Genomic DNA, 25,294 nt, shown 5'->3' with positions numbered 1-25,294 from the left:
TTTTTTTTTGCACTACGCGGGCCTCTCACTGTTGTGGCCTCTCCCGTTGCGGAGCACAGGCTCCGGACACGCAGGCTCAGCGGCCATGGCTCATGGGCCCAGCCACTCCACGGCATGTGGGATCTTCCCGGACCGGGGCACAAACCCGCATCCCCTGCATCGGCAGGCGGACTCTCAACCACTGTGCCACCAGGGAAGCCCTGGATCTAACATTTTAAAAAAAATAAATTTATTTATTTTATTTTTGGCTGCGTTGGGTCTTCGTTGCTGCGTGTGGGCTTTCTCTAGTTGCGGTGAGCGGGGGCTACTCTTCGCTACAGTGCGTGGGCTTCTCATTGCGGTGGCTTCTCTTGTTGCAGGGCACGGGCTCTAGGCGTGCGGGCTTCAGTAGTTGTGGCACGCGGGCTCAGGAGCTGTGGCTCACGGGATCTAGAGCGCAGGCTCAGTAGTTGGGGCGCGCGGGCTTAGTTGCTCCGCAGCATGTGGGATCTTCCTGGACCAGGGCTCGAACCCGTGTCCCCTGCATTGGCAGGTGGATTCTTAACCACTGCGTGACCAGGGAAGCCCTGGATATAACTTTTAAAAGGCAAAATAATCAGCTTCCTCTAATTTCATTACCTGAACAACAAAGAGCACTCTAATAAAGCTCCTTACCCTAATGTAAGAAAATAAAAATAAAAATAAATCATCTGGCCTTTACCATCAAAGAGATTTCTGTTCTTTGAAGCCATTCACGAAACACAGAGCTTCCCCCAGTCGAAATAAATACTAAGAACCACGGGGATGCTCAGTCCCTGGGCCTCTGGCAAGAGCCTGAGTAGTCCGTTTGCACCACTCCCTAAGGGCGCACACGAACGCTGGGGCTCTGTCTCTCAGGCTCTGTCCCAAAGTGACTGCTAACAAACTCAAAAGATTCTGAAGCTGTTGGCACAGAACAGAGCCCCAGATCCTCCCGTGTGAAACAGCCCCGCAGAGGCTGCTGCTCACCATGATCAGACTCCCCAAGCACCGGACACGTGGTTTCAGGGTGCACCCACATGGTGACATTTCCAAAGCTCAGACTGTGTCACCTCACCCCCTGCAAAAACCCCTCAGCGATTCCTCCCCGCCTCAGGACGGCACAGCTGGCTGGTCTCCCCAGCCAGCGTATGGATTCCTCCTCCCTCCAGGTTTTGCCCTTGCCATTCCATTGGCCTAGGGTGGACTTCCTGGTCCGCCCTGGCCCCCCTCCTCAGGCTAGCACCCACTCTCCACTGGCTCTCAGTTCAGGAAACCTGTCCCGAATCTCCAAATCTGGATCGTGGGTCTGGCCTGTGGCCTCCCCTCGCGCCGGGCATTGATCCTTGCACCCAAGACCATTGTGTCCCTGCGTTGTGATCATCTATTTGCCCATTCCAGGGCAATCTAAACTCCTGGAACAGCCTCCAGCATCTTGCCTGGACCAAATCACATCCATCACATGAATGGATGACTGAGAAGCAGCTGGGGCCTCAGGAGAGTGGCCCAGCTGGGTACCATGGCTATGGACTCCCTTGGTGCCCTTGCAGGTGAGAGGCAGGCAAAGGGTAGCTGTGGCCTCTGTGGAGCACGTGTCAGTTCTTAGCTGTTTTAGCTGTTTCTTCACGGCCACACAGTATCATCAAGGTGCTTTCTTCACAGGTACACTACTCTCGTGAAGACATCACTGCATCTGGGCCGTAAGGGGCCACTCATTAGACCAGCAAGTCAGCGTAGGCCCACAAGTCCTGGGCCTGAGACGAAGTGGGGTCAGGAGAAGCTGGCGTTTGTCAGCAACAGAAAATCCGACGCACAGAATTCCAGCACCCTGGGGCGAGGGATATCTTTCTTTAAACTCTGGACTGTTTTTTTCTCCAGTGCAGTATCTGGAATCACTCTGAGATAGAGGCTGATGGAATGAGCTTGGATTCTAGAAAAAAAGACTTGTGGGCTAATGAAAGTGTGAGTTTGCAAGATGATATCATCGATAGCCCACTCTCTGTGATATCCTCTGGGTAATGCGGGGCTCGCCTTCCTCCTTCTCTGACTCATGATGCTTCCGGCCTCCCACCTCTTGGAAGTCGAGGAGGAAACAGACGAGAGGAGGAGTGGCCATCAGCCAAACTGGGGCTAAATCTCGATTCTGCCATTCACTAGCTGTTGAGACCCCCTCAGTTCTTTTAAACCTCATTATCCTCATGTAAATGGGGATAACTCTTCTTTCCTGAGAGTCGTGAGACTTAAGGGAGATGATACATGCAATGATCGGGCCCAGAGTGATCAACCAACGATGGTCACTGTGTGACACGGGATAGAAGGAAGAGGTGGAACCAGTATCAGACTCCTGGACCACTGCATAGATCGCTCCCTGGATCAGACCGTGATCTGTGAAAATGCTTCAACTGTATGTAACAGTTGAATTGTATGGAATTTTAACTGTCCATAAAAGTGAGATTTTTTCAAACTGTGGATTTGGTTTCTTTGCCCGCAAAATGTCCCCTTCTTTCAAATTTCTAGACTGGCTTTCGGCTCCTATGCAAGGCGGCGAGGCCCGAGCCCCAGGGTCCCTGTGCCCTTACCTTGCCGGCCTTGTCCTTGCCGCCGCTGCTGGTGGAGCTGAGGGACCGCGTGCGCTGCTCCTTCAGCTCCTCCACCTCGGACTTCAGGTGCTCGATGTGCACGAGGTAGGCCTGCTCCTGGGCCTCCCGCGTGCTCAGCTTCAGCTCCAGGGCCTTCTTCTCCTTCTCCAGGAGGTACAGCTGGGCCTTCAACTCCGCCATCTCCTCCTGCGGAGCACAGAGCGCACGAGGCGCCCACGGGGTGAGAGCAGGGCTGGGCGGGGGAAGGGGGTCTGTAGCTACCACCCACAGCCCGGAGGGAGGGATCACTAGGCAGCTGGGGAGAACACGACGCCGAGGAGACTAGATGGCTGTCTTCGCACATCTTAAAGGACGGACTCGTGCACCAAACCATGCGCTTGTCACCAGGCACCGGAACTGAGATCAATGGGTAGAAGTTACGGGCAAGCAGACCTTGGCTCACTATAAGGAAAACCTCTCTAACAACTGGAATACCCAACGCCCATGTCCCCAGTGGTCTCATCAGCCATGACAGAAACCAGTTTTCTGGCAGGCAGAGGCTAACCTTCATCAAAGAGGTTGTAAAAGGGTCATTCATATAAGGCTGGGTCTGACTAGGTCCCTTCCAATTCCCATTTCCTTTTCCATTTTCCATAGCACCAATCCACATATGTAATCACCCCTGATGGCAGTCTGGGGCCCTGAGCTGTGCCAGGCAGCTGGGAAGCGTGCAGAGCAATGATACTGCCCCCAGCTCTTCTCTACTTTACGCCCCAAATGAAACGAATCGAAACAGAGCCCTTCCCGGGTGACTGCTCCTCAGGTAACTTCTTCAAGTATCTTAAAGAAGCCAAATCAGAGTTTGCTATGGAGAGAAAGAAGTGACTCCCAAACGGGACCGTGCTGTACTGGGACCAGAGCCGGGCAACAGTGGTAATCACCAGCATTTACTGAGCATGTAACACTGTCTTAAATGTTTACACTAAGTAACTCACTTAATCCTCCCAACCTGAGGTAGGTATTATGAGTATTTCCTCCATTCATGGAGGGGAAACTGAGGCATGCAGAGAGAAATCCACCAGCTCAGCCCACAATTACTGGGTAAACTGTGGAGCCTGAGTTTGAACCCAGGACGTCTGGCTCAGAGCCCAGGTAACCACTAAGCTATATTCCCCCTCCCCTGCCCCACTTTCAAGGTGAGCCCACGCATGACTCTTGTCCCTCACCTCTGCTGGAGGGCAAGTCCAACACCCCATGACCACCCGGTCCGTCTCCCCAGCTATCTCTATCATCTTACTTCATAACACTGAGGCACTGCCTTGAGAGGGATTCACCAAGGTCACCCCCAAAGTGACCCTTCTCTGAGGTGACAAGCCATAGGCCTGCTGTGCTCTCCTGGGTAAGCCAGACCTGGAGAGTAGATGTTCTCACCTCCAACATGGGGAAACACCTAGAGGGTACCCACCATGGCTAGTCATACTCAGGGCTGGGGGCGTTAGCCATGGAGAAGGCCATGTGCCGAGCCGAGCGACCACTGAAAAGAAGAAGCCAAACCTTTCCTAACAATGACATAGAACCAGGATGAAAGGTTTTTCCATACACTGAGCCTTCTCATCTTTTGCCATCAGGAGCCGGATTCTGAAGGTTCTGACACAGCACTGCAACCTGAGCTAATGTGGACGGTCATACCCAGAACAACCATACAGACACAAGCTTGAAAGAAGGAAAGGTGAATCCATGGGTGCCAGAAACAAAGCAGGCACTCCACCCAAGAGGAAAGGCAAGGTGGCCACAGTGCCGGCCACCTGAGGCATCAGGCAGGCAGGGAGGCCCCAGGCCCTGGGCTTTCAGCACCTATGCAAGGGCAGGGCAGACAGCCAGGACTGAGACCCCCCCCGCCACCACAGGAGCCAGGACTCTCCAAGTGCCGCCTCGAGAGGAGACGAGAAGACTTCCTCCCTGTGGCGAGGATGTGGTGAGGAAACGTGTCATCACTCAGGCTTTGGGTGGGAGAAGAAAGAAGAGCCTCTTCTGAGGAATCACGTAGGCATGAGGCATGTGTAGATATGCTACAGGAATCCTCAGCCAAAAATATGGCAAAAACTAGCCCTAAACCTCTGAAACCCACGGGTCCCAACAGATCTAAGGACACAACCGTTTACAGGGACATCTCCACCCAGGACCTGCGGGACCCCACGGAAGACACAACCTCCACCAAGGGGGAGCTGGCACCCACGTTCTCCCCCCAACACACACACACACACGAAGAGAAAACAGAAGTGAGTCACGGTGAGGTAGAATCGGCACTTAAAGAACCAGAAGTCACAAGGGAGAAGACAAAATAAATATTTAAAGCAATTAAAGAGAAAGAGGAAGAGGAGTCACAATGAAAGGATGGGATGTTCAAAAAAGAAGAGTGGGTTTGAGAAGGAGCCAAGTCAATCATCTAGAAATCAAAAGCTGTTTACTGAAGACCAAGTACAAGAAGTGAAAAAACCCAGGAAACTCGAGTCTCTCAGCAGTTGTAGCCTAGAACCAAATGGTAAAATCCGACAAAATCTGCAGCAATGGATTTGGTGTGGGCAAGCACACATCCTTGAACATACTGTTAGGGACCTACAGGGAAGGGAGGTGACTCTGATGTTTTTCTGCAAAAACTCCTAGTGAGGGAACCCAATGGCTGCCCCTGGGTCACGATATGATGGGTTATTTCTCTTCCAGCTTTCTATAATTCCTATTTTTTTGGAAAAGTTCTCTGATGTGTATACATTTTATTTGCAAGTAGCAAAGGGAATATTAGAGCTTTTATTTCACCAAAAATATCTCTCCTGGCCAAAATAACACTGAATTTGTCGCACAACATATTGGCCTGAATATAAAAGAAATCTGGAGTCTTTGGCCAAAGGAAACATGATGTTTGGAAGAAGTAATGGAAAGGCAGCTTCACAGTTCATGCCACAGGGTGCAAAGGCCCACAGAGAGGGGAAAAGGTACTGCGGTTATGGACACAATGCCCGGCTCCTGGGCAGTGAGAGGGGAAATCAGCCAACGTCGCATGAGGATTCCCTAGCAGGAGTCAAGTGAGGGTCTGAGCTGAGACGGTGAGGCCAATATCTGACCTGAATCTGCTGCCACGGCCCAAAGTCCTCCCAGGCTTCACCCAGAGTCCAGCTCGAGCAGCCACCGAAGGCAGGATGTGCAGCAAGTTACCCCGGAGGGTGACAGGGGTGAGGGTTACCGATGTTCCACACAACACCAAAGGGACAAGGGGGTCAGGAAACCAGGGCTCTTGTCTGAATGCCGCAACTGGCCTCGCCCTGTTCTCCCCGCCTCACCTTAACGTCAGCATCAACCCGGGAAGCACCTGCAAGCATTCTGGAGACCAGGGCTCTTTTCACGCGGACAGAGGCTGCTCCCCACCTGCCCTGCAGAGGTCTCTCCTGGCTTCTCTTGGAGACAAGGTGTTCCATTCTGGCCTGGGACCCCCTGAGGTTTCTCCAGTGCTCAGCTCACCTCTCTAGGAACACATCCAGCTCAAGTGACCCCCAGACGTACTGAAACCATCCCTGTCTACACATGAGGCCCTGCCTGCCCTCCAGGGGAGAGGCGGCTGACCACGGATGGGCTGACCACTTCCGAGAGGCCTTTTCATACTTCCTCCTGGTGACAGCGGAGTGAACGGGACCCGGGCCTGAGAAGAGCCCCCCATGCGGATACCTTCATGGCCATCAGCTCCTGCATCAGCACCGCGTTTTCGAGGTCTAGCCGCTGGCTATCTCCCCGGGGCTTGACGTCGTAGCTGAGAGGATCGATGTGGATGCTTTCCAGCTCCAGCATGGTCAGCTTGACGGCGGCCCTGTCATTCCTGAGCTGCTGGATGTAATCCTTCAGCCTCTGCTCGTCTTCCTTAGTAAACTCCGTGTCGCAGCTACTGGCTGTGGAGCTGGTTGTGCTGAGAAGACAAAGAAAACCCATCGCACTTCCAGTTGCTGCCAACAGGTCTTTTTTCCCTCATTCTTCTCCACACCCTCCCCTCTCCAACAGTATTTAGATGGTAATCCAAAAACAACAACAAAGAAAGCATTCTTCATGGCACAGTAAATTGATACCACCTTTTGGGAGAGAAATGAGTATGAAGAATATCAGAAAATGTTTACACCCTTTAAGACAAGGTGTGGACCCTAGAAGTGAAGTCTAAGGAAATGATTCCATAGAAGTAACAAGATACATATGTACAAAGACATTTCACGGAATGCAAGGTTTAGTGAATTACAGTACATATCAAAAAGAAGGACATGACGTGGACATTACAGGAATAATTATGGCAATGGTGGAGAGAGTTTGAGTGAGGAAATAGGATGAAAAATATGTCATAAAAATAGGTGTATATATGCATAGGACTTAAAAAAGGGATATGTTAAGGGAACAAAGCAAGGTGAAGAACAAAATACCTATGGCATGATCTACAGATTTTGTGTGTGTGTGTGTGTGTGTGTGTGTGTGTACACATACGCATTGTGCACGCACACATCCCAGACTGTTGACAGCAGTCCCCTGGGGGTGGCAGCTGGAAGGAGTGGTAGTGATGGGGGACCCTCTGTGTGTGTAATATTGCCACAACTTTAGAAAGCAGGGTGCCCCCGGGCCTCCAGAGCTGTTCCTCTGTATCAAGGCTGAGTATAAAGTCCACCACAGGGACTCAGGCTGGTCCAAGGGGCCCCTGGCCACCCATGCTGAATGGTGACCAAGCAGGGGCTGGCAGTTCTGAGGAGCACCTAGGGCTGAACCCCTGGAATGTGGTGGTCCATGAAAGTTTCTGTGGGTTCCAGAGTACCATGGAAGGGTGAGAACCACAGGAAAACTGAGGCTTGGTGCTCAAGACGGTTGTAGGCTGTCCCCACTGGCTCAGAATGAAGCCCACTGTACCCAGTTCTCAAGCACTTGAGGCCAGCATGCACCTACGGCGGTTTCTCTGGACCCACCTACACTTGATGTAGCCCTCATGGAACTGGCTTTGGAAAGATGGCAGAAAAACAAGCAGGGGCCCATTTAACTTTCATCACAATAGTGCAGGTCAGCATTATCATCTCTGACGTTACAGATTTGGAAACGGAGGTTCTGAGTCATTAAGTAGCTTGCCTGGTCATGAGGACGGAAACTGGTGCAGCTCCACTTGGGCTGCAGTCTCCCCATTCCACAGCCCTGTCTCCCCAAGATTCCTGTTGTTGGAAGCTGTGCCAGGAGCAGGGACTGGTATCCATAGGCTGTTGGCTGCCCTGAGGCCAGGCCTGCCCTCCTCAGCTCACACTGAAACAGGGGTAACAGGCCAAGACCCCAACACAGCAGATGTATCTCCTCCCCATAACCTCGATGTGACCAAGGGCCATTCCACTCTTGTACGTGACACGTTATCAAGAAATCGAGGCTTCCGTGAAGAGAAGGGTGAGAAGAGATGGTAGGCCATGCACACAAGGAAGAGAACTTCCTAGGGCCTGGGGTGGTCTTCAGGTCAGAGAACCCCTGCCAGGACTGGAAGCTCCCAAGCACCACAGACTCTCTGCGGCCCCCTACCATCCTTCACCCCCCAACCCCCATCAGGACAGGTGGGATGTTCCTTAGAGATGAAGGGAGCAAGATCAATCTGACCAACACACAACACCTTTTCAGAGGTTGTGATGGCTAGTTACACATGTCAGCTGGGCTAGGCTATGGTGCCTAGCTGCTTGGCCAAACACCCCTCTTAGATGTTGCTGTAAAGGTATTTTTCACATGTGATTGACATTTAAATCAGTAGACTCAGTAAAGCAGATTACCCTCCATAGTGTAGGTGGGTCTCATCCAATGAGTTGAGGCCTTAAAAGAAGAGATGGAAATCCCTTAAGGAAGAAGAAATTCTGCCTCCAGACTGCCTTTGAATTCAAGACTGCAACATCACCCCTTCTTGGGGTCTCTAGCCTGCCTGCCCTGTAGATTTAGGACTTGCCAGCCCCCATAATCAAATGAGGTAATTCGTTAAAATCAATCAGCCTCTCCATCCATACACACACACACACACACACACCTGTTGATTCCATTTCTCTGGGGAACCTGAATACAGCGGTGCTGCCTTTACCTGGGACCCGAGCATCTTATACACTTTGTAGATTTAGAGGTAGCACGACTCAAACTCTCTGTGCCTAGTTCCTTATCTTTAAAATGAAGGTAATACAGTACGTGCTTCCTAAAGTTGTGGTGAGGATTGAATGAGGTAAACCAAAAGTGTCAGGAATAGTGCCCAGCACACCGTAAGCACTCAGTAAATATAGCCATCATTCATTCATTCAAGAAATATTGGGGGGGGCTTCCCTGGTGGCGCAGTGGTTGAGAGTCCGCCTGCCGATGCAGGGGACATGGGTTCGTGCCCTGGTCTGGGAGGATCCCACATGTTGTGGAGCGGCTGGGCCCATGAGCCATGGCCGCTGAGCCTGCGCGTCCGGAGCCTGTGCTCCACAACGGGAGAGGCCACAACAGTGAGAGGCCCACGTACCACAAAAAAAAAAAAAAAAAAAAAAGAAATATTGGGGTACTTACTGTGGGTCACTTTTCTAGGCCCTAGAGAAATCTCTGCCTTCATGGAACTCATATTCTAACAGGGGAGACAAGTAAAACAGACAGCACATCAGACAGGGAGAAGTACCAGGGAGAAAAATGATGCAGTTATGGGGATCACAAAGAGGGGATGGGGTGATTCTTGCAAATAGAGTTCAAGGAGTAGACATGAAGAAGGTGAGAAAGGGAGCTCTGTGGGTATCTGGAGGAACAGGGAGCCAAGCAGAGGACACAGCAAATGCAAAGGCCCTGAGGCAGCAAGGCCGGCTGGCCAGCAAGAATAAGACTGTGGCTGAATGGGGGTCAGCCAGGGGAGAGGGAGGAGAGCTGGTCAGACAGGAGGGTGTGTATGTGGGGGGACAGGGTGCCACGTCACATAGGGTCTCGTAAGGGCTGTGTCTTTTTCTCTAGAATTAGACTTAGAAGCCACTGGAGGGCTTGTAATAGAGGAGTGACGTGATCTGCCTTCCACTTTAACAGGATCCCTCTGGCTGCTGTACTAGGAGAGATGCAGGGAGGCAATGGCAGAGGCAGGGAGACCTCTTGGGGGCTACCGCAACAAGCTTGGGGGAGACGGTGGAAGCTGAGAAGGCAGGAAGGAGGTTAAAAATTACTCATCATCAATGTTATGTGTTCTCAAGCTGTATTTTAAAAAGGACGAGATGGGACAAGCAGCAATACCCTCCAGCTGGAACACTTCAGGTGCAATTGCATAAAGAAACAAAGCAGCCCAAGAAAAGCATGAAGGAGCAACCGGTACTGCCAGCAGAGGGCGCTGGGGAGCCAGCGGGGGCTTCTGAGGATGACAGCTGCCCAACAAGAGGGATTCATCCTAGGGAGGAAACAGGGTCCCTCCCTCAGGATCTCAGCCTTCTTTGGTAAAGACCTGTTTTGCAAACAGCTTGGTGACAGGCATGCCTTACACAAAACCATTCAACAGGACTCAGAGCTTGCCTTCATGGACTGTCAACACAACGTGGAGGGACAGATGCCTAAGTTTCCACACATGAGCCACAAAATTAGAGCGAACTGAAGTGGTGGCCCTGTTCACGGAGCATTGCACGGGGCTGAGTGTGGAGATGCGCTCCCAGGCATGACGTGTTTAGACAGCGCGGTGCTGGGAAATAGCAACACTGCTCTTCCAGTGAGTGGGGAGGAGGCTTCAGGTAGGAGATCGTTTCCCGTGAAGCTGGCACCCAGCACGAGAGGCTCACTTTACAACTGTAGTTCTTCTTTTCATTCAAAGTTGCTTTGGAAAAATTTAAACATAGAGAAAACGCAGAGCTAAACCAATACCTGGGTGACCTTTTTGTCATATTTTCTTTGAAATGCTTTTTTAGAAATATAACATACTTGAGCCACTCTTTGATTCCTGTCACTTAAAAAAGAAATTTCATGCAAATCAAAACTACAATGAGGGGGCTTCCCTGGTGGCGCAGTGGTTGAGAGTCCGCCTGCTGATGCAGGGGACGCGGGTTCATGCCCCGGTCCGGGAAGATCCCACATGCCGCAGAGTGGCTGGGCCCGTGAGCCATGGCCGCTGAGCCTGTGCGTCCGGAGCCTGTGCTCCGCAACGGGAGAGGCCACAACAGTGAGGGGCCTGCGTATCACAAAAAAAAAAAAAAAAAAGAAAAAAACTACAGTGAGGTACCACCTCATGCTGGTCAGAATGGCCACCATTAAAGAGTCTACAAATAACAAATGCTGGAGAGGGTGTGGAGAAAAGGGAACCCTCCTATGCTGTCAGTGGGAATCTAAGTTGGTATAGCCACTATGGAAAACAGTATGGAGGTTTCTCAAAAAATCAAAAATAGAATTACCATATGATCCAGCAGTCCCACTCCTGGGTATATACCCAGACAAAACTATAATTCAAAAAGACACATGCATCCCTATGTTCACAGCAGCACTGTTTACAATAGCCAAGACATGGAAACAACCTAAATGTCCATCAACAGATGAATGGATAAAGATATGGTATCTATATACAATGGAATATTATTCAGCCACAAAAAAGAACGAAATAATGCCAGTTGCAGCAACATGGATGCAACTAGACATTATCATACTAAGTGAAGGAAGCCAGAAAGAGAACAACAAGTACCATATGATATCACTTGTATGTGGAATCTAAATTATGGCACGAATGAACCTATCTATGAAACAGAAACAGAACCAGGGACATGGAGAACAGACTGGTTGCCAAGGGGGAGGAGATTGGCAGAGGGATGGAGTGGGAGTTTGGGGTTAGCAGACACAAACTGGTATATATAGAATGGATAAACAACAAGGTGCTACTGTAGAGCACAGTAAACCATATTCAATATCCTGTGATAAACCATAATGGAAAAGAATATGAAAAAGAATGCATATATATGTATAACTGAGTCACTTTGCTGTAGAGCAGTAATTAACACAACACTGTAAATCAACTATACTTCAATAAAAAATTTAACAAAAATTTCAAAACTCAAAGGACAGTAGAAGCTAGAGTTCTTTAATTATTCTGCAGGCCCTGAAAGGATAATATGTTGGCATATTTTCCATTTAGCAGGACTGGTGTTCCCCAGTGGTTGTCAAAGAGCAGTCAAGGGGCTGACCACAGCAGCATCCCCTGGGAACTTGTCAGGAATGCAGGTTCCCAGGCCCCACTACCCAGACTCAGAGAGTCGGGAACTCAGGGGTGGTGGGAGGGTGACCAGCCGTCTGCTTTAATGCACTCTCCCACTGATTCTGAGGCACAGCCTGGTTTGAGAACAACTGGTCCACCCCACAGGATAACTGGGCACTTGCAAAGTAGCCTGTAAAGTAACGGCACCCCATCACAAATTCTCTAGGGAGAGCCACCGTGCTCTTGGGCTGACCTGGTGGGTACCAGTGATTCTGAGGTCTCTGACATCAGGCAGACCTGAGTAAACATTCTTCCTCTGCCAATGCCTAGCGTTATGGCCCAGAGTACATCACCCAACCTTTCTGGGCTGTGACAAAGTGGGGATACTAACAGTTCCCATGTCACCAGGCTATGGAAATGAGACAATGGGTCCTGAGGCCGGCAGCCCCCACACAGCACTTGCTCTGGGCGGGGAGGAAGCACAGCTGTGCCACTGGCCCTGAGACACCCAACACCAGGCTCAGGGCCTCCCTCCAGGGATGTCAGCCACCTAGCAGGTCCTGTAGAAAACCATCCATCTGTGGGGAAAACAGAGCAGCAAGTGTTGACTGGACTTGCAAACCCCCAGAACTGCCTGGGAGACACCAACATGAGGTGGGGGCGGGCAGAGGCTGCCAGGCTTTGGGGGGTCCTGGAACCCTCTAGGGCCTGGCGCCCGATCCCAGGCCAGGTGAGGAAGGCTTTTGTTTCACCATCCCTGCTGTGGGTATAGTTTTAAGAAAGGAAGAAAAAGAAAAAAGGACAAAAGATCTCCCTCCACTGATTTTACCCCTGTGGGAAGCTCAGAGCTGTCAAGTGCTTTTCCAGGGGAAAGTTAAATTTCAAGGTAAGCGCCTAGCCCCGCTGCCCCTCTCCAGCTTCCCTCTCTCCCTTCCAGGACACCAGCGGGGAACAGATCAGGCGAGGTTAATTACAATTCTGCTTTGTGCTCTTAATGGTCTACCGCGGAATATGATTATGACAATGGTAAGAGGAGGGGAAGCCGCGGCCTTTACTCCGGCCTCCTGCAGACAAAGGCGCTGTCGGTCTCCCGAGGGCCTGCCGCTGGCTGCTGGCTGCCGGGCTGGGGTTAAGTCATCCATTAACTCTCCCGGCTCGGAATGCCGGGTGAGCTCAGTTGTCAAGGGGGAATAAATCACTTTCCCAGTGGGCCGAGTTACTCCTCTCCAGGGTGAGAGGGATTGCGGGGAGGGCTGCAGAGGAAGCAAACCCCAGCTGGTCCCAGGATTCTGGGGCCGCACATTTTTGTCTTCTCCCCTGGTTTTTCGAGGAGCTGGGCCAGGTTGCGTGGGTTTCTCCTTACCATGATGCTCTCTGCTTGAGCTCCCCTCGGCTGGCTCTGCTCTGCGTCCATTAGTTGCCAGCTGACAGCTGATCTGTTTGCTCACCGCACACGAGCGCACGCCGGCCAGCCTGGGGCAGCCCACCCTCCTGCCTGCCCTGTTCACAGTGGGACGCGGATACAGCAGTTTATTTAAGCAGCCGTCGATTTCAAATGTCCTCTCTTCTGTCCCTCTCCACCATGTCCCAGACCTGTCCTCAAGACAACTCCCCATCCTGCTTTTAGAAGAAAAATCCTTTTTTTTTTTTTTTCCAGCTTCCTCATCTTGTCTTGGCAGAAAGAGAAAAGAACATATTTCTTTTGCCTTGAAAACAGAGGTGGATATTTCCTGAAGTCTTTATCAATGTCTTACCTGGCCCCAGTTAGGATCTCATTTACACCAAGGAGGAGCTCATTTTCAGAAGGAAAGTGCCACCAGGGGGCCTTCTGTTGGCTGAGCATTTTAAATTTATTTGAAGGAGGGGGTCAGGCCAGTGACATTCGACCCCACTCCTCTAAGCAGAAGCTTGGGCCTTGTCAACTGCCTGAATTTTGCAGTGTTGTGCTGGGTATCCCCCCATGCCCCCCTACCTCTTTTTTTCTGACAATTCTTTGTCACATAGGAGTAAAAGTCCTCAACACAATCCAAACCTCTTAGGTCTGAATGCTCTCAGAGGATGATCAGAATTCTCAAGGAGCAGTTTGGGGAGGAAAAATTATCTAAAAAAATACAGTTGAGGGCTTCCCTGGTGGCGCACTGGTTGAGAGTCCACCTGCCGATGCAGGGGACGCGGGTTCGTGCCCCGGTCCGGGAAGATCCCACGTGCCGCAGAGCGGCTGGGCCCGTGAGCCATGGCCGCTGAGCCTGCGCGTCCGGAGCCTGTGCTCCGCAACGGGAGAGGCCACAACAGTGAGAGGCCTGCGTACCGCAAAAAAAAAAAACAAAAAAAAAAACAGTTGACTCTTGAACACCATGAGCTTGAAGTGTGCAGGTCACTTATACGTAGGTTTTTAAAAATAAATACAGTACTATGTTTATGATGGGGGCCGGGGGAGTCCATGGTGGGTCCTGGAATGAATACCCCGGTGGATACCCAGGGGATGACTACATGGGTAGAGGAAATCTTCTGCCAGATAACTGAAGTCCTCAAAAACTGCCTGGTTCCAGAAACTCAGCTGACAGTGGAAGGTAAAATGAGAGACACATTTAGGGGACGGATTCTATTCCTGCAGGTCTTTATATGGTGCCGTTACGATGGGGTTGGAAACCAGGCATCTCTAAAACAAATATTAAACTGCTCCTGATTTGGCTGCTGATAACACACCAAGATAGACACCATCTAGACCTGACACCTATACTGCTGCTAACAATTTCTCTGACATTAAAAACATTAAACATTTTACAGTTGGCACTCCCTATCTAAGAATTCTGCATCTGCGGATTCAACCAACTGCGGGTGGAAAACCTTTGGGGGAAAAAAAAAATCCAGAAAGTTCCAAAGAGCAAAATTTGAATTTGCTATGTGCTGGCAACTATTTACATAGCATTTACATTTTATTTACAACTATTTACATAGCATTTACATTACATTAGGTATTTTAAGTAACCTACAGATGATTTAAAATATATGAGAGGATGTTTATAGGTTCTAATGCAAATATTACCATGTTTTATATAAGGGACTTGAGCATCCTCAGATTTTGGTATCCACAGGAATCCTAGAACCAATCCCCCAAGGATCCTGAGGGGTGACTGTAAATGATTTTCAACATCATTAATAATTAAGAGGTACAGAGTAAAATATTAAGGGCATTTTTTTGCCTAGAGATTGGCCAAATTAAAAAAATGTATACTACCCAGTTTCAGCAAGGGTGTGGAGGAAGAGGTCCTCACACACTGGCTGGATCATGTATGGAAGGGCTATTTGACATTTGAAACAACAGTCATTTTTGAGTCAGCACATTCTGCTTCTCAGAATTGGTCCCACAGAAACTGCACGAGGTGGGTAGGTATAAGGACAAGGATGGTGACTGCAGCAGTGTTTTAATAGTAAAAAACTGGATACAAACATCCAAACAAGAGGAAGCTGTCTAAATACATGACGAACTGCCATCCAGTGGAAGACTGGGCACTACTGAAAAGAACGACACACATGGAAAGATGCCTGAAAATATAATACTAAGGGGAAAAAGCAAGTTTCGAGAGAGTCCACCTAAATAGGATCCTTACTGGGTTAAAATGAGATGGAGTCACATTTTTAAAGATGCCATGTGTTGGTCTGCTGACGACACACCCTCCGCCTTCTTCTGGGACCTACCCATTCTCTCTGCCCACGTGGCTCCTGCAAGAACTGTCATGGCCACGGATGACTGGGTAGGCACTTGAGCCCAGCTGGGCAAGATGTTCCTTCCCAGGATTTTCTTACTTGACACCAGAGAAACCAGTCAGCCTGGTATACTAAAGCAGGTGGTGTGCTGGTTTTCTGTCATCTGGGGAGCAGCCTGCAGCAGGGAAGAGGTGAAAGCCATGTGCGGAGTCCGGACTGGCCAGGTGTGGTCTGGCCCGGCTGTGCTCAGGTGGCTGGCTCTCCTCTCCCCAGGTACGTGGCTCCTCTGTGGGAGACCTGATATCCTTCCACCAAGACCCCCTTTTAAGCTATTTGAGTATGTTTCTGTCATTGGCAACCAAAGGTCTAGGTCATAAAAAATGGACACTTAAATCTGTGAGGATATGCTCCAAACTGTGTGCAGTGTCCTTTCCAGGGAGGGTCCTAGCATGGAGAATTTTACCTCATGCTTGGATTTTAACTGTTCAGTTTATTTTTACAATGAGCATATAATTCTTTTGAGATCAGCAAGTTAGGTCTTAAAAAAAGAAAAGCAAAAGCATTTCAGGTCTCTAGTTCCCATAGAATCGAAATGATAAGTGACAAGGACACTTTTGCAGGAGTCCTGAGCACCATGCTGTCATGTGCAGGACTGTGTCTGAGCTGGGCTTCAGAATTTACCAGCACTTCTGGCATTAATCCCAAGGACTTTGGATGGACTCTCCTGGTACTTGGATGGGGAAAGCACCTCTGCTTTTCAGAGGGAAGTAAAGACGCCTATTACGACAGGCAGACCTAGTCTGACTCTCATGCCCGGAAGCTTGCTGGTGGTGGGGCACAGGCCAGTCCTAACTGGATGGCTGTTTCAATCCCATTTACCCTTTCAATGGACGTGATTCCACTGTCCTCAGCCTTTCTTTCCGTCCCAGTGAAAGTTCATCTTAATCAAGACCGACTTAGAGGGTGAGGGCTGGGAGCTCCACCACTCTCCATTCCAATTTGGGGATTACGCCCCAGTGTGAGTGGTCAGCCAGGTGGGACCCCGGCTCCCTGGATGTTCCCAGAGCTCACTGCAAGGCTGCAATCACCAGTCTCACAAGCCTCAACCCAATCCACACCTGATGGCAGGACAAAAGGGACTCCAGCCTCCATGAGGACAGACTTGCTGTGGCTTATTCTATCTTGGCCCCTTGTCCTTTCATAGATTTAGATCGATGATTGTGCTTCCACCCAGTGAGCTGAAATTGTGATGCCTGACCAAAAGGGTGGGCTTGACTAAGAATTCCTATTCCCACTTCTCATCAATTTAGTCCATTTGCCTCTCTGTTGTGATACATGGATAAAACTATCCAGGCAACCCACATTACCTAGTTACTCTGTCCATTAAGATAATTACACTTTCTGATGTGGCGGCCATGGCTGTATTTTTGCAAAAAATGAAATGTTTCAAAACTGAAACAGCAGCATCCCTGGGCTCGACTACAGAGTCAACTGATGGGCTGCCTACCATTTTTATTCTCCTTGCTGGTAACTGCCCCTCAGCTGCTCCCTTCTGAAACCATGACCTTGCTGTTACCGGGGGCTGCCCTGTGCTGCCAGAAAGGCGTCTGGAGGCCTGGTACTCAGCATTCCCTTCCTGAGACCTGGAGGAACAGCTGGCTGACTCTCTGATTAGAATTCTGCCAGCTGGCTACAGTGGGAGGAGGGGAGGCGAGTGATGGAGCCACAGAAAGCTCCAACTCAGAAAGCCTCTTGTCTTTCTTTCTTCCATAATCTTGACATGTGGGAATGGCTGAGTGGAATGGCAAGATTTACAAACAAAATTAATTATTATAATTATGAAAGCATCTGGTGGTCTGGGACTTTTTTTCTGAGCCACACTGAACATAAGTAGTCTGGCTGTATCAGGTCCCAAGAATGTGTGTTGCCACATGAATGCCTGTAACCCCCTCTCTGAGCTGCTCTGATTTGGGTGGGAGTGTGAAAGGGAATTTTTAAGGAGAATTGAGTAAAATCTGAGCTAAAGGTCTCTGTACTTTGATGCAAAGATCCACTGAAGACTGAATTTAGTTCAAGAGCCTTTCTTCAGTGAGGTCATCCTTGCAAACTGAAACTATGTTCTGAGTTTATGTCAACCTACAGAAGTACATTACCTAAAATTAAGCTTCTCTAAGAAGGCTGTCTCAAAAACCAAGGCTCATCCATACATTAAAATATTTCTAAGAAATATTCACAATCAGGGTCTCCACTGAATAGCTGGTGAGAAAACATTCCCACTCCTGACTGGCTCTAAATTTGTCTCTGATTTAGATTAAAACAACAAAATTATTTTGCAGGTGGGGAGGGATGAGCAAAAGATCTGTAACACACCCCTTATAAGCCACTGAAATGGTACACAATTCCTGTCACCCCAATTCTTGTGTTCACTAATGCAACAGAACAGTATCATTGACAACATGAGAACTACATTTTTATGCTAAATGAAGGTAGAAATTATACACATTGGGAAAAGTCATTAAGAAGAGCATCTGCTTTCTGTGTTTAAACAGAAGAATCTGGTTTTAAGAAAAAAATAAATGATAATCTGTGCTTCCCCAAATAAGACAATTGTTGCTGCAGTCCAGAGGAAATAAGTCCCTTGTGTTTGTGGGCACCTGGCCAGGTACATTACTGGGAATGTCCCCTTTCCTGAGGCACCAGGTCCAGGACAGTTAAATCTGCACTTAGGCAGATGGCTGGGTCCTACCAGAGGGAAAGACAGATGGGACCATTAAGTTTCTCTCAGGTACCGAAAAAACATCAGTATCTCTCCTTTTGCTCTTAAGATTGAATCCACCCTTATGTGGCTTTGGTCACTTGACCTTCAAGCAGACACTTTTTTTTTTTTTTTTTAAATCATGAGATCCAACCTGGCCTAGTGAAAAGAATAATATGCTTGGTGCCAAGGTCCTGGGCTCGGGTTCTGATTTCCCTCTTATCTATCAGCCACGTGACCTTATTTAGGCAAGTCACTCTCTCACCTCTGAGCCTAGGTTTTCTCACCTGTACAAATGGGGTAAGTTACCCTTCCTGTCTTTTGTGATTTGGTTACCACATGACAATCTCTAAAAAGTACTTTCTAGACAGAACTGGGATATAGAGGGAAGGCATTCTATTTGCAGCAACAGGGATGGACCTAGAGATTCTCACACTAAGTGAAGTCAGACAGAGAAAGACAAATATATGATATCACTAATATGTGGAATCTAAAATATGATACAAATGAATTTATTTATGAAACAGAAATAGACTCATAGACATAGAAAACAAACTTATGCTTATCAAAGGGGAAAGGGGGTGGGCTGGGATAAGTTAGGAGTTTGGGATTAGCATATACAAACTACTATATATAAAATAGATAAATGACAAGGTCCTCCTGTATAGCACAGGGAACTATATTCAGTATCTTGTAATAAACCATAATGGAAAAGAATATGAAAAACAAATATCCATATATATATATCCATATATATGTATCCATATATCCATATCCATATATCCATATATATATCCATATATCTATATATCTATATGAATCACTGTGCTGTACACCAGCAACTAACAAAACATTGTAAATCAACTATAATTTTACAGAAAGAAGGAAAAAGGGAAGGCATTCATGTTTTTAGGAGTTTTTGGTGGCAAGAAATGAGAAGGTCATTAGAAAAAGTTTCATTCTGACCCTCCACCCACATCCAATAGAATCCAATGGCTTCCGCCAATTATGCTTAGCAAGGTGTTCACTGCTTTCCTCCCCATCTTTTTCAAGTACCCACTTCAGTTTTCTAGATCCACAGATACTGATCTTGAACCCAGGTTCATGACTAAGTGTCTGCTAAGCACACGCTATGATTATGCATCACTCTACACGGCAAAGAGGTGGGAGAAGGGAAGTCTGTTGCCTGAGAGGGGCTTACAAAGGACAGAGGCACAAGAGGAAGGGAGAGAATGGAGCCTGGAAATAGGATGCGGTCTGGGTCTTGGGTGCTTAAGGACCATTTGCAGCACATGGGCCTTCTTCACCGCCCCCAATACCTCTTGAAAATCAAGGACTATAACGAAATGGAGGGTAGAACCAAAAGGGGCAAGTGTACCGGACAGAAAGGTAGGTTTGGGTTCCACCTCCCTGAGCAAATCACCCCTTCTCTCTGGGCGGCAGTTCCCACACTGGTGAAGTGAGAAGGCGCTTTCCAGCTCTCCCATTCTGATTCCCGGGAGCAGGCTGAAAGCTGGGGTGGGGGTGGGGGGTAGAATTCTGCCCTCCCGCAAGCCTCACAGTCCTTAAGAGCCGGGTCACTGCACGTCAAGCCTAGTGAGCGGACTACCCGTGGGCACGCATCCAGCTCGCGGCAGGAAGGCCGAGAATTACCTGGTGTGGCTGTTAGAAGACAGGCTCTCCCAAGGCTGAACACTGCAGCCGGCCACAGCAAAGGCTCCCCCGCAGCTGCCGTCCAGCTTCATGAGCAGGGCCTTGGCGGCGTTCTCGGCTGTCTTCCGGCAGTCGTGAGCTCGCTTGAGCATCTGAGTGATGTTTTCATCCCCTGACGGGTCTCCTGCATGGCAGAGAAACCAATGGGTTAATCAGCGCTGGTCTAGAGGAGTGAGTCTGGATAATCAGAAGCCAGTTGCTCGGGGTGGAGGTGGCACAGTAGAGAGGAGTCCAGTGGTGGATGCCAGTGAAGAGATGTGCATCCCGGGCCTGGCTCTTCACTGAGAAACTACACTGAGGAAGGCATCTTCTCTGCTCTGGCCTCCACGGGCCTCCACGGTCCTCCCCGACATATGAGGGGCTGGCCAGTAGGAGCTCTGTGGTCTGTTTCCAGCTCTAACCTGCTATGATTTTCTAATTCCCCAGGCTCCTGGCTGCTCCCCGCGTCCAGCCCCAAGTCTCCTGCGTGGCCCTTCTCCCCTGCGCTGGTTGGTACTTCCCTGTGAATGAGGCCAGGGAGAAACTGAGGCCAAACCTTGCGATCTCTCCACAAGTCTGCAGCTTTGCTGAGAGTTTTGTGTAGGCACGGGACACAAAACTAATGGTTAAAACGAGACCTTGAGACTGGCTCTGACTGTTCTCTATGGACGCTATCCTTGACCCTTCTCTCTGAGCTAGGTCATGGCGAGGGGCGAGCTCCCCTGCCTCCAGAGACCAGAAAACTGGGCTGGAGCAAGAAGTCAGGGTCGTGGCCACCACCACAGAGCCAGACAGGGAATTCCCTGCCCAAGACAGTCACTTTCTTGTTATGTTTTCAAAAACCATGCCGGCTAAATAAGTCATTGGTTTGTTACCTCTGCAGCCCAGACCCATGATCTTCTAAGTATGTATATATGAAATCTTATGCCAAAGCCTAAGATACAGAACTGGCAAATGTGGAACTGGTTGAAGTGGGCAGGGGTGGGGGGCATACACTCAGCTTCTCCACCCTCCACGCCCACCACTGAGGCCCAGAGAAACTCCTCCAGCTTCCCAGGCACAGTTTGAAAAGCACTGGTCTAAATAATCTAGAATGAACGCCTGTGCAGTCAACAAGAAACAAAGAAAAAACCCACAATAACTGACACTGTGGGTAAATGTTACAACTAGTACTTGCTTCCCTGTGCAACTACATGGCACGTTAGGGCAGGCTGACAGGTCAGCAGCCATTGTCAGCAGAATGGAAGAGATTATTTTTTTTTTTTACATCTTTATTGGAGTATAATTGCTTTACAATGGTGTTAGTTTCTGCTTTATAACAGTTATACATATACATATTTTCCCATCTCTCTTCCCTCTTGCATCTCTCTCCCACCCTCCCTATCCCACCCCTCTAGGTGGTAACAAAGCACCGAGCCAGCCGATCTCCCTGTGCTATGCGGCTGCTTCCCACTAGCTATCTATTTTACGTTTGGTAGTGTATATATGTCCATGACACTCTCTCGCTTTGTCACAGCTTACCCTTCCCCCTCCCCATATCCTCAAGTCCATTCTCTAGTAGGTCTGTGTCTTTATTCCTGTCTTAGGGAGCTGCTAAAAAGTCAGTCAACGCTCTGCTTTACAGAGGAGGGGGAGGAAACGTGGGTGTGCATGTCCCGCAGGCTAAGATTCCCTGGACCTCCCTCTGGCCACTTCTCTGACAACTTTCATGCTTTTTTCTCCTTCCACAAATAAGATATTTTACATATGTCGCACCAACTGACTGCTCTCTGAATTCTGAAGAGGCGTATTACTGACTGCCCCATTTTATAAACAGACCCATGAGCTACCCAGGATTATGTTAATACTAGGCATTTTATTATTGATTTTAAATATTTAAAATGCAGATTTATTTAAGTCCTTTCAGCTCCTACCAAGTAACTGTGCTGCGTAGGTACAAGCCTCATAAAAGGTACCTTTCAAGGATGGAACAGTTTTAGACATTCCTCTGATACAAACTGGAAATAAGATGATTGATTTTTTTCCTTTAATTGATCATTTTCCTTAATACTTACATTAAAAAAAAAAAAACCTGACAGCAGGCCAAGATCATTTTAGAATCTGTTTAAGAGGAGGAATAAAGTTTTATAGTTTGGTTAAAAGACCCTGAAAAATGAGGTTCCTAATGGAAATGCTGGCAGAGTTTCTACTTCTGGGCTGGGACGTTAATCCTATTAAAAAACAACAACAACAACCCAGAAATCCCAGAGAGGGGGGTGGAGGATGGTCACCCATACCAATGGAGGCCTGCTTCCTCGCTGGGTGACTTGGATATGAAGCAGGAAATTAATACCCAGGATACTTTATTCCCTTCAGACTTGCTTCAGATTCCTGTCCATGTCAAAACTGAAGGAGGAAAAATAGGTGAGTGTTCAGTGCAAAAGCTAGAGCCCAGGCAGGGAGCAAGGAGCTGGCGAGGAGGACAGGGATGCATTCTGGAGGTCCCCCAACGGCGACCTTCTCTGCAAGGTGACTCCTGGAAGGACTAGCTCTAACGTGGGCTCACAGCCCGCAAGGAAAAGCCAGTCCATGACAGGTGGCCTGGTCCCCAGCCTGCCCACACCGCCCACCTTTGACTCTGGAGTGGTCTGGTCAGTTTTTCGTTTACCTGCCATGCCTTCTCGGGAGAAGCTGCTGTTATCAGGTGTAGGCTGAGGGAGTTTGCAGGCCTCAGCATCAGAGATGGCAACCTCTGTCCCTGGAGCTTTCTTTCCTCCCAAACACTATTTCCACTGCCACTGTCCTCTTGTTATCTTAAGGCCCAGAGCCACAGTCACTGGTGAAGTTTTGGCAAACGATGGTAACTAGGATGCCACACTCGTCTTTTTCAGTTCACAGCCCTTCTAGTTACTCAACAGTGAGGATCAGCAGTGGGAAGCGGTGTGGATCTGGAGGGAGGAATCACGCCAACAGGATGCATGACCCCTGGGGTGAGGGAGGGGCAGGGCTTCGAGGTGGGCTGGCAACACCTCTACTTCCCCGCAGGGGCAGGTCGGGGCTCCCGGGGCTGGCATTCGGTGAGGCTGACAAGAGCAAGGTATGAAACGTTCCTCTGCATTCCCACGACACATGGAGACCAGGTAGGGGGAACCCACGCTTCCAACCTACTCAAAGGAACAAACCTGGAGAAAAAGCACAGCCAACAAAAGCAGCCACAAGAGGCAAAGGCCTTGTGGGCAGCAAAGGGACCCTCAACAACCAGCATCAGAGAGAGGCTGTGGGAAAGCTGGTCCCTTTCATCGTGAACCTGGGCCTCCCACTCCATCTGGTTCTACTGCCAGCCGGGGAGAGTATGTTTCCTGAGAGGGTTTGTTTGTTTTAACTTGTCTGTAAGGCTGTTTCCACTCCAGTTCTTGCTGCATTCAACATAAACAATTTACTCACTCAGTCATGAGGAAAAAATGAAAAACACACTTGACAAGAGAATTTCATGTTGTCGGGAGGCGTGCCAATGCCAACAGCCGAGATGGGGGCAGGAGAGCAAGAGAGGCGGGGGATGAGGAGGAAGGGGACGGAGGGACTCCGGCCACACTTACCAGGAGACGACCCCACACCAGCCGCGCGGAACTGCCCCAGGATGAGGCTCTGCTCGCTCTCGGCCAGCGCCAGGAGGAGTTCATAGGCTTCGATGCACTGCTCACTGAAACAGAAGCACACGGCATCCTCAACTCGGGCAGAGGATGGCGAGCCTCTCCAATGCAGCGCTGTGCCCGGGGTGAGAAGCAGCTCGGAACCTGGCTCTCAGCCTCGCCGTCCATGTCAGCCAGGAAATACCCAGGGATACTCCTGGCCAGAGCCAGGGTCTTGCTCTGTTATGTGGCCCCCCTCCCCTGCCCCTGTTTTTTTTTTTTAAGCTTTAAACTAGGATCTAGAAAAATACAAGAGAAGCAATAACGATGAGGGAGGCAAGTCTGTTGGCCCTTTGATGATCAGCTCAAAGGGAAAGGTAATACGTTTCTGACGGCCAGCCTCCGAGATGCTCTCCATTCGCCCTGATCTCTACACACTGCTATCCACACCCTTTGCATGATCCCCTTCCACGTTGTTGCAGGGTTGGTCTGTGTGACTAAGTGAATAAGGCAGAAGTCATGGGATGTCATGTCCGAGATTAGGTTATTAAAAAACATGGTGATTTCCATCTTGGTCTCTCTCTCTCCTCCCTTCACTTTCCCTCTTGGATCATCCTCTTTAGAGGAGGCCAGCTGCCGTGCCTTGAAGACTCTTGAGCAGCCCTATGGAGAGGCCCACGTGGTTAGGAACTAAGGCGCCTAGCCAACAGCCAGTGAAGGACTGAGGACTCTACCCAAAGCTTCTTTGAAGCAGATCTGCCAGCCCCAGCTAAGGTTTCAGCTGATGCAGCTCTGGCTGCGAGCTTGACCAGAACCTCATAACAGACCCTGAGCCAGAACTACCTAGACAAATCATTCCCAGATTCCTGATCCTAGAAACTGTGATGTAATAAATAGTCATACAATAATAGGTAATTCATAGAGCACCCTAGAAAGGGGACTATTTTGACCCAGACCCGCCTATTCAATAGAATGGCCACTAGCCACATGTGGATATTTAAATTAAAAAGAATTTAAGGTAAATAAAATGAAAAATTCAGTTCCTCTGTTGCAATAGCCACATTTCATATGTTTAACAGCCATGTGTGGCTAGCAGTTACCATATTGGATAGCACAGAGAACAGTTCCATCATCACAGAAAGTTCTATTAGATGTTTGTACAACTGTTTCATGAAACACTCACAACACCTCTGACAAGAGTTTGAGAATGGATTTCTAAGAGGAAGAAAATTAGTCTCTCTTCGGGTACACCAGGTAGAGGATCAAAGAGCGACCTCTTGAAAGTCACTGCTGCCTGTGACCCCACATGGACCCACATCTGAACTGGATGGAGTGTGTGCCTAATGCCTCAGTCATCCTGGCTAGATGTCTGCAGTAGTGAAATTCCCACCCCCCAAGCAAAGAACTGATTAGCTTCTCCAAGCTGAGCAGGGGAAATGTTGCTTTACACAACACTTATTAGTCAACAGACTGTTTTTTATTGTCTTTACTTTCAAGGTCCTTTACTAAGAGATAAGGAAAAGGGTCCAATGACTGCCTCTGGGTACTGGCAGCTCCTCCTCTCAAGGGCAGTTGGTCTTTCAAGTTAGAGATGCTGGGACATTGTTTCTTCTGTACGGATGAAAGGCAGACTGCTGGTGCACAACGGCCTGTTTCAAGAGTTGTCATAGACGATTATCTGTTTGCTTTGCTGTGTCTGTCAACTAGTAGGATTGCTTTCTTGCTTTGGTCTCCTATATTTAGGTTTGATATTGTT

The 25,294-nt window shown here is 49.1% G+C and overlaps 1 protein-coding gene across 2 annotated transcripts in view; it reads right to left on the bottom strand.

The window, feature by feature from the left end:
• MCC (MCC regulator of WNT signaling pathway) overlaps window positions 1–25,294 on the bottom strand; it is a 279,822-nt gene that overhangs the window by 21,151 nt on the left and 233,377 nt on the right. For both annotated transcript variants that reach the window (XM_081231323.1, XM_081231324.1), the window contains 4 exons: window positions 23,506–23,609; window positions 19,892–20,075; window positions 6,294–6,528; window positions 2,577–2,783 (listed from right to left, as the gene is read on the bottom strand). In XM_081231323.1, coding sequence (XP_081087449.1) covers window positions 2,577–2,783; window positions 6,294–6,528; window positions 19,892–20,075; window positions 23,506–23,609 — 730 coding nt within the window. The remainder of the gene's footprint in view (window positions 1–2,576; window positions 2,784–6,293; window positions 6,529–19,891; window positions 20,076–23,505; window positions 23,610–25,294) is intronic.

Source organism: Mesoplodon bidens (assembly GCF_964165515.1).
Source record: "Mesoplodon bidens genome assembly, chromosome: 4".
Taxonomy (NCBI): domain Eukaryota; kingdom Metazoa; phylum Chordata; class Mammalia; order Artiodactyla; family Ziphiidae; genus Mesoplodon; species Mesoplodon bidens.
The sequence above is the reverse complement of the archived record's forward strand: the minus strand, read 5'-3'. Positions and strand labels throughout refer to the sequence as shown.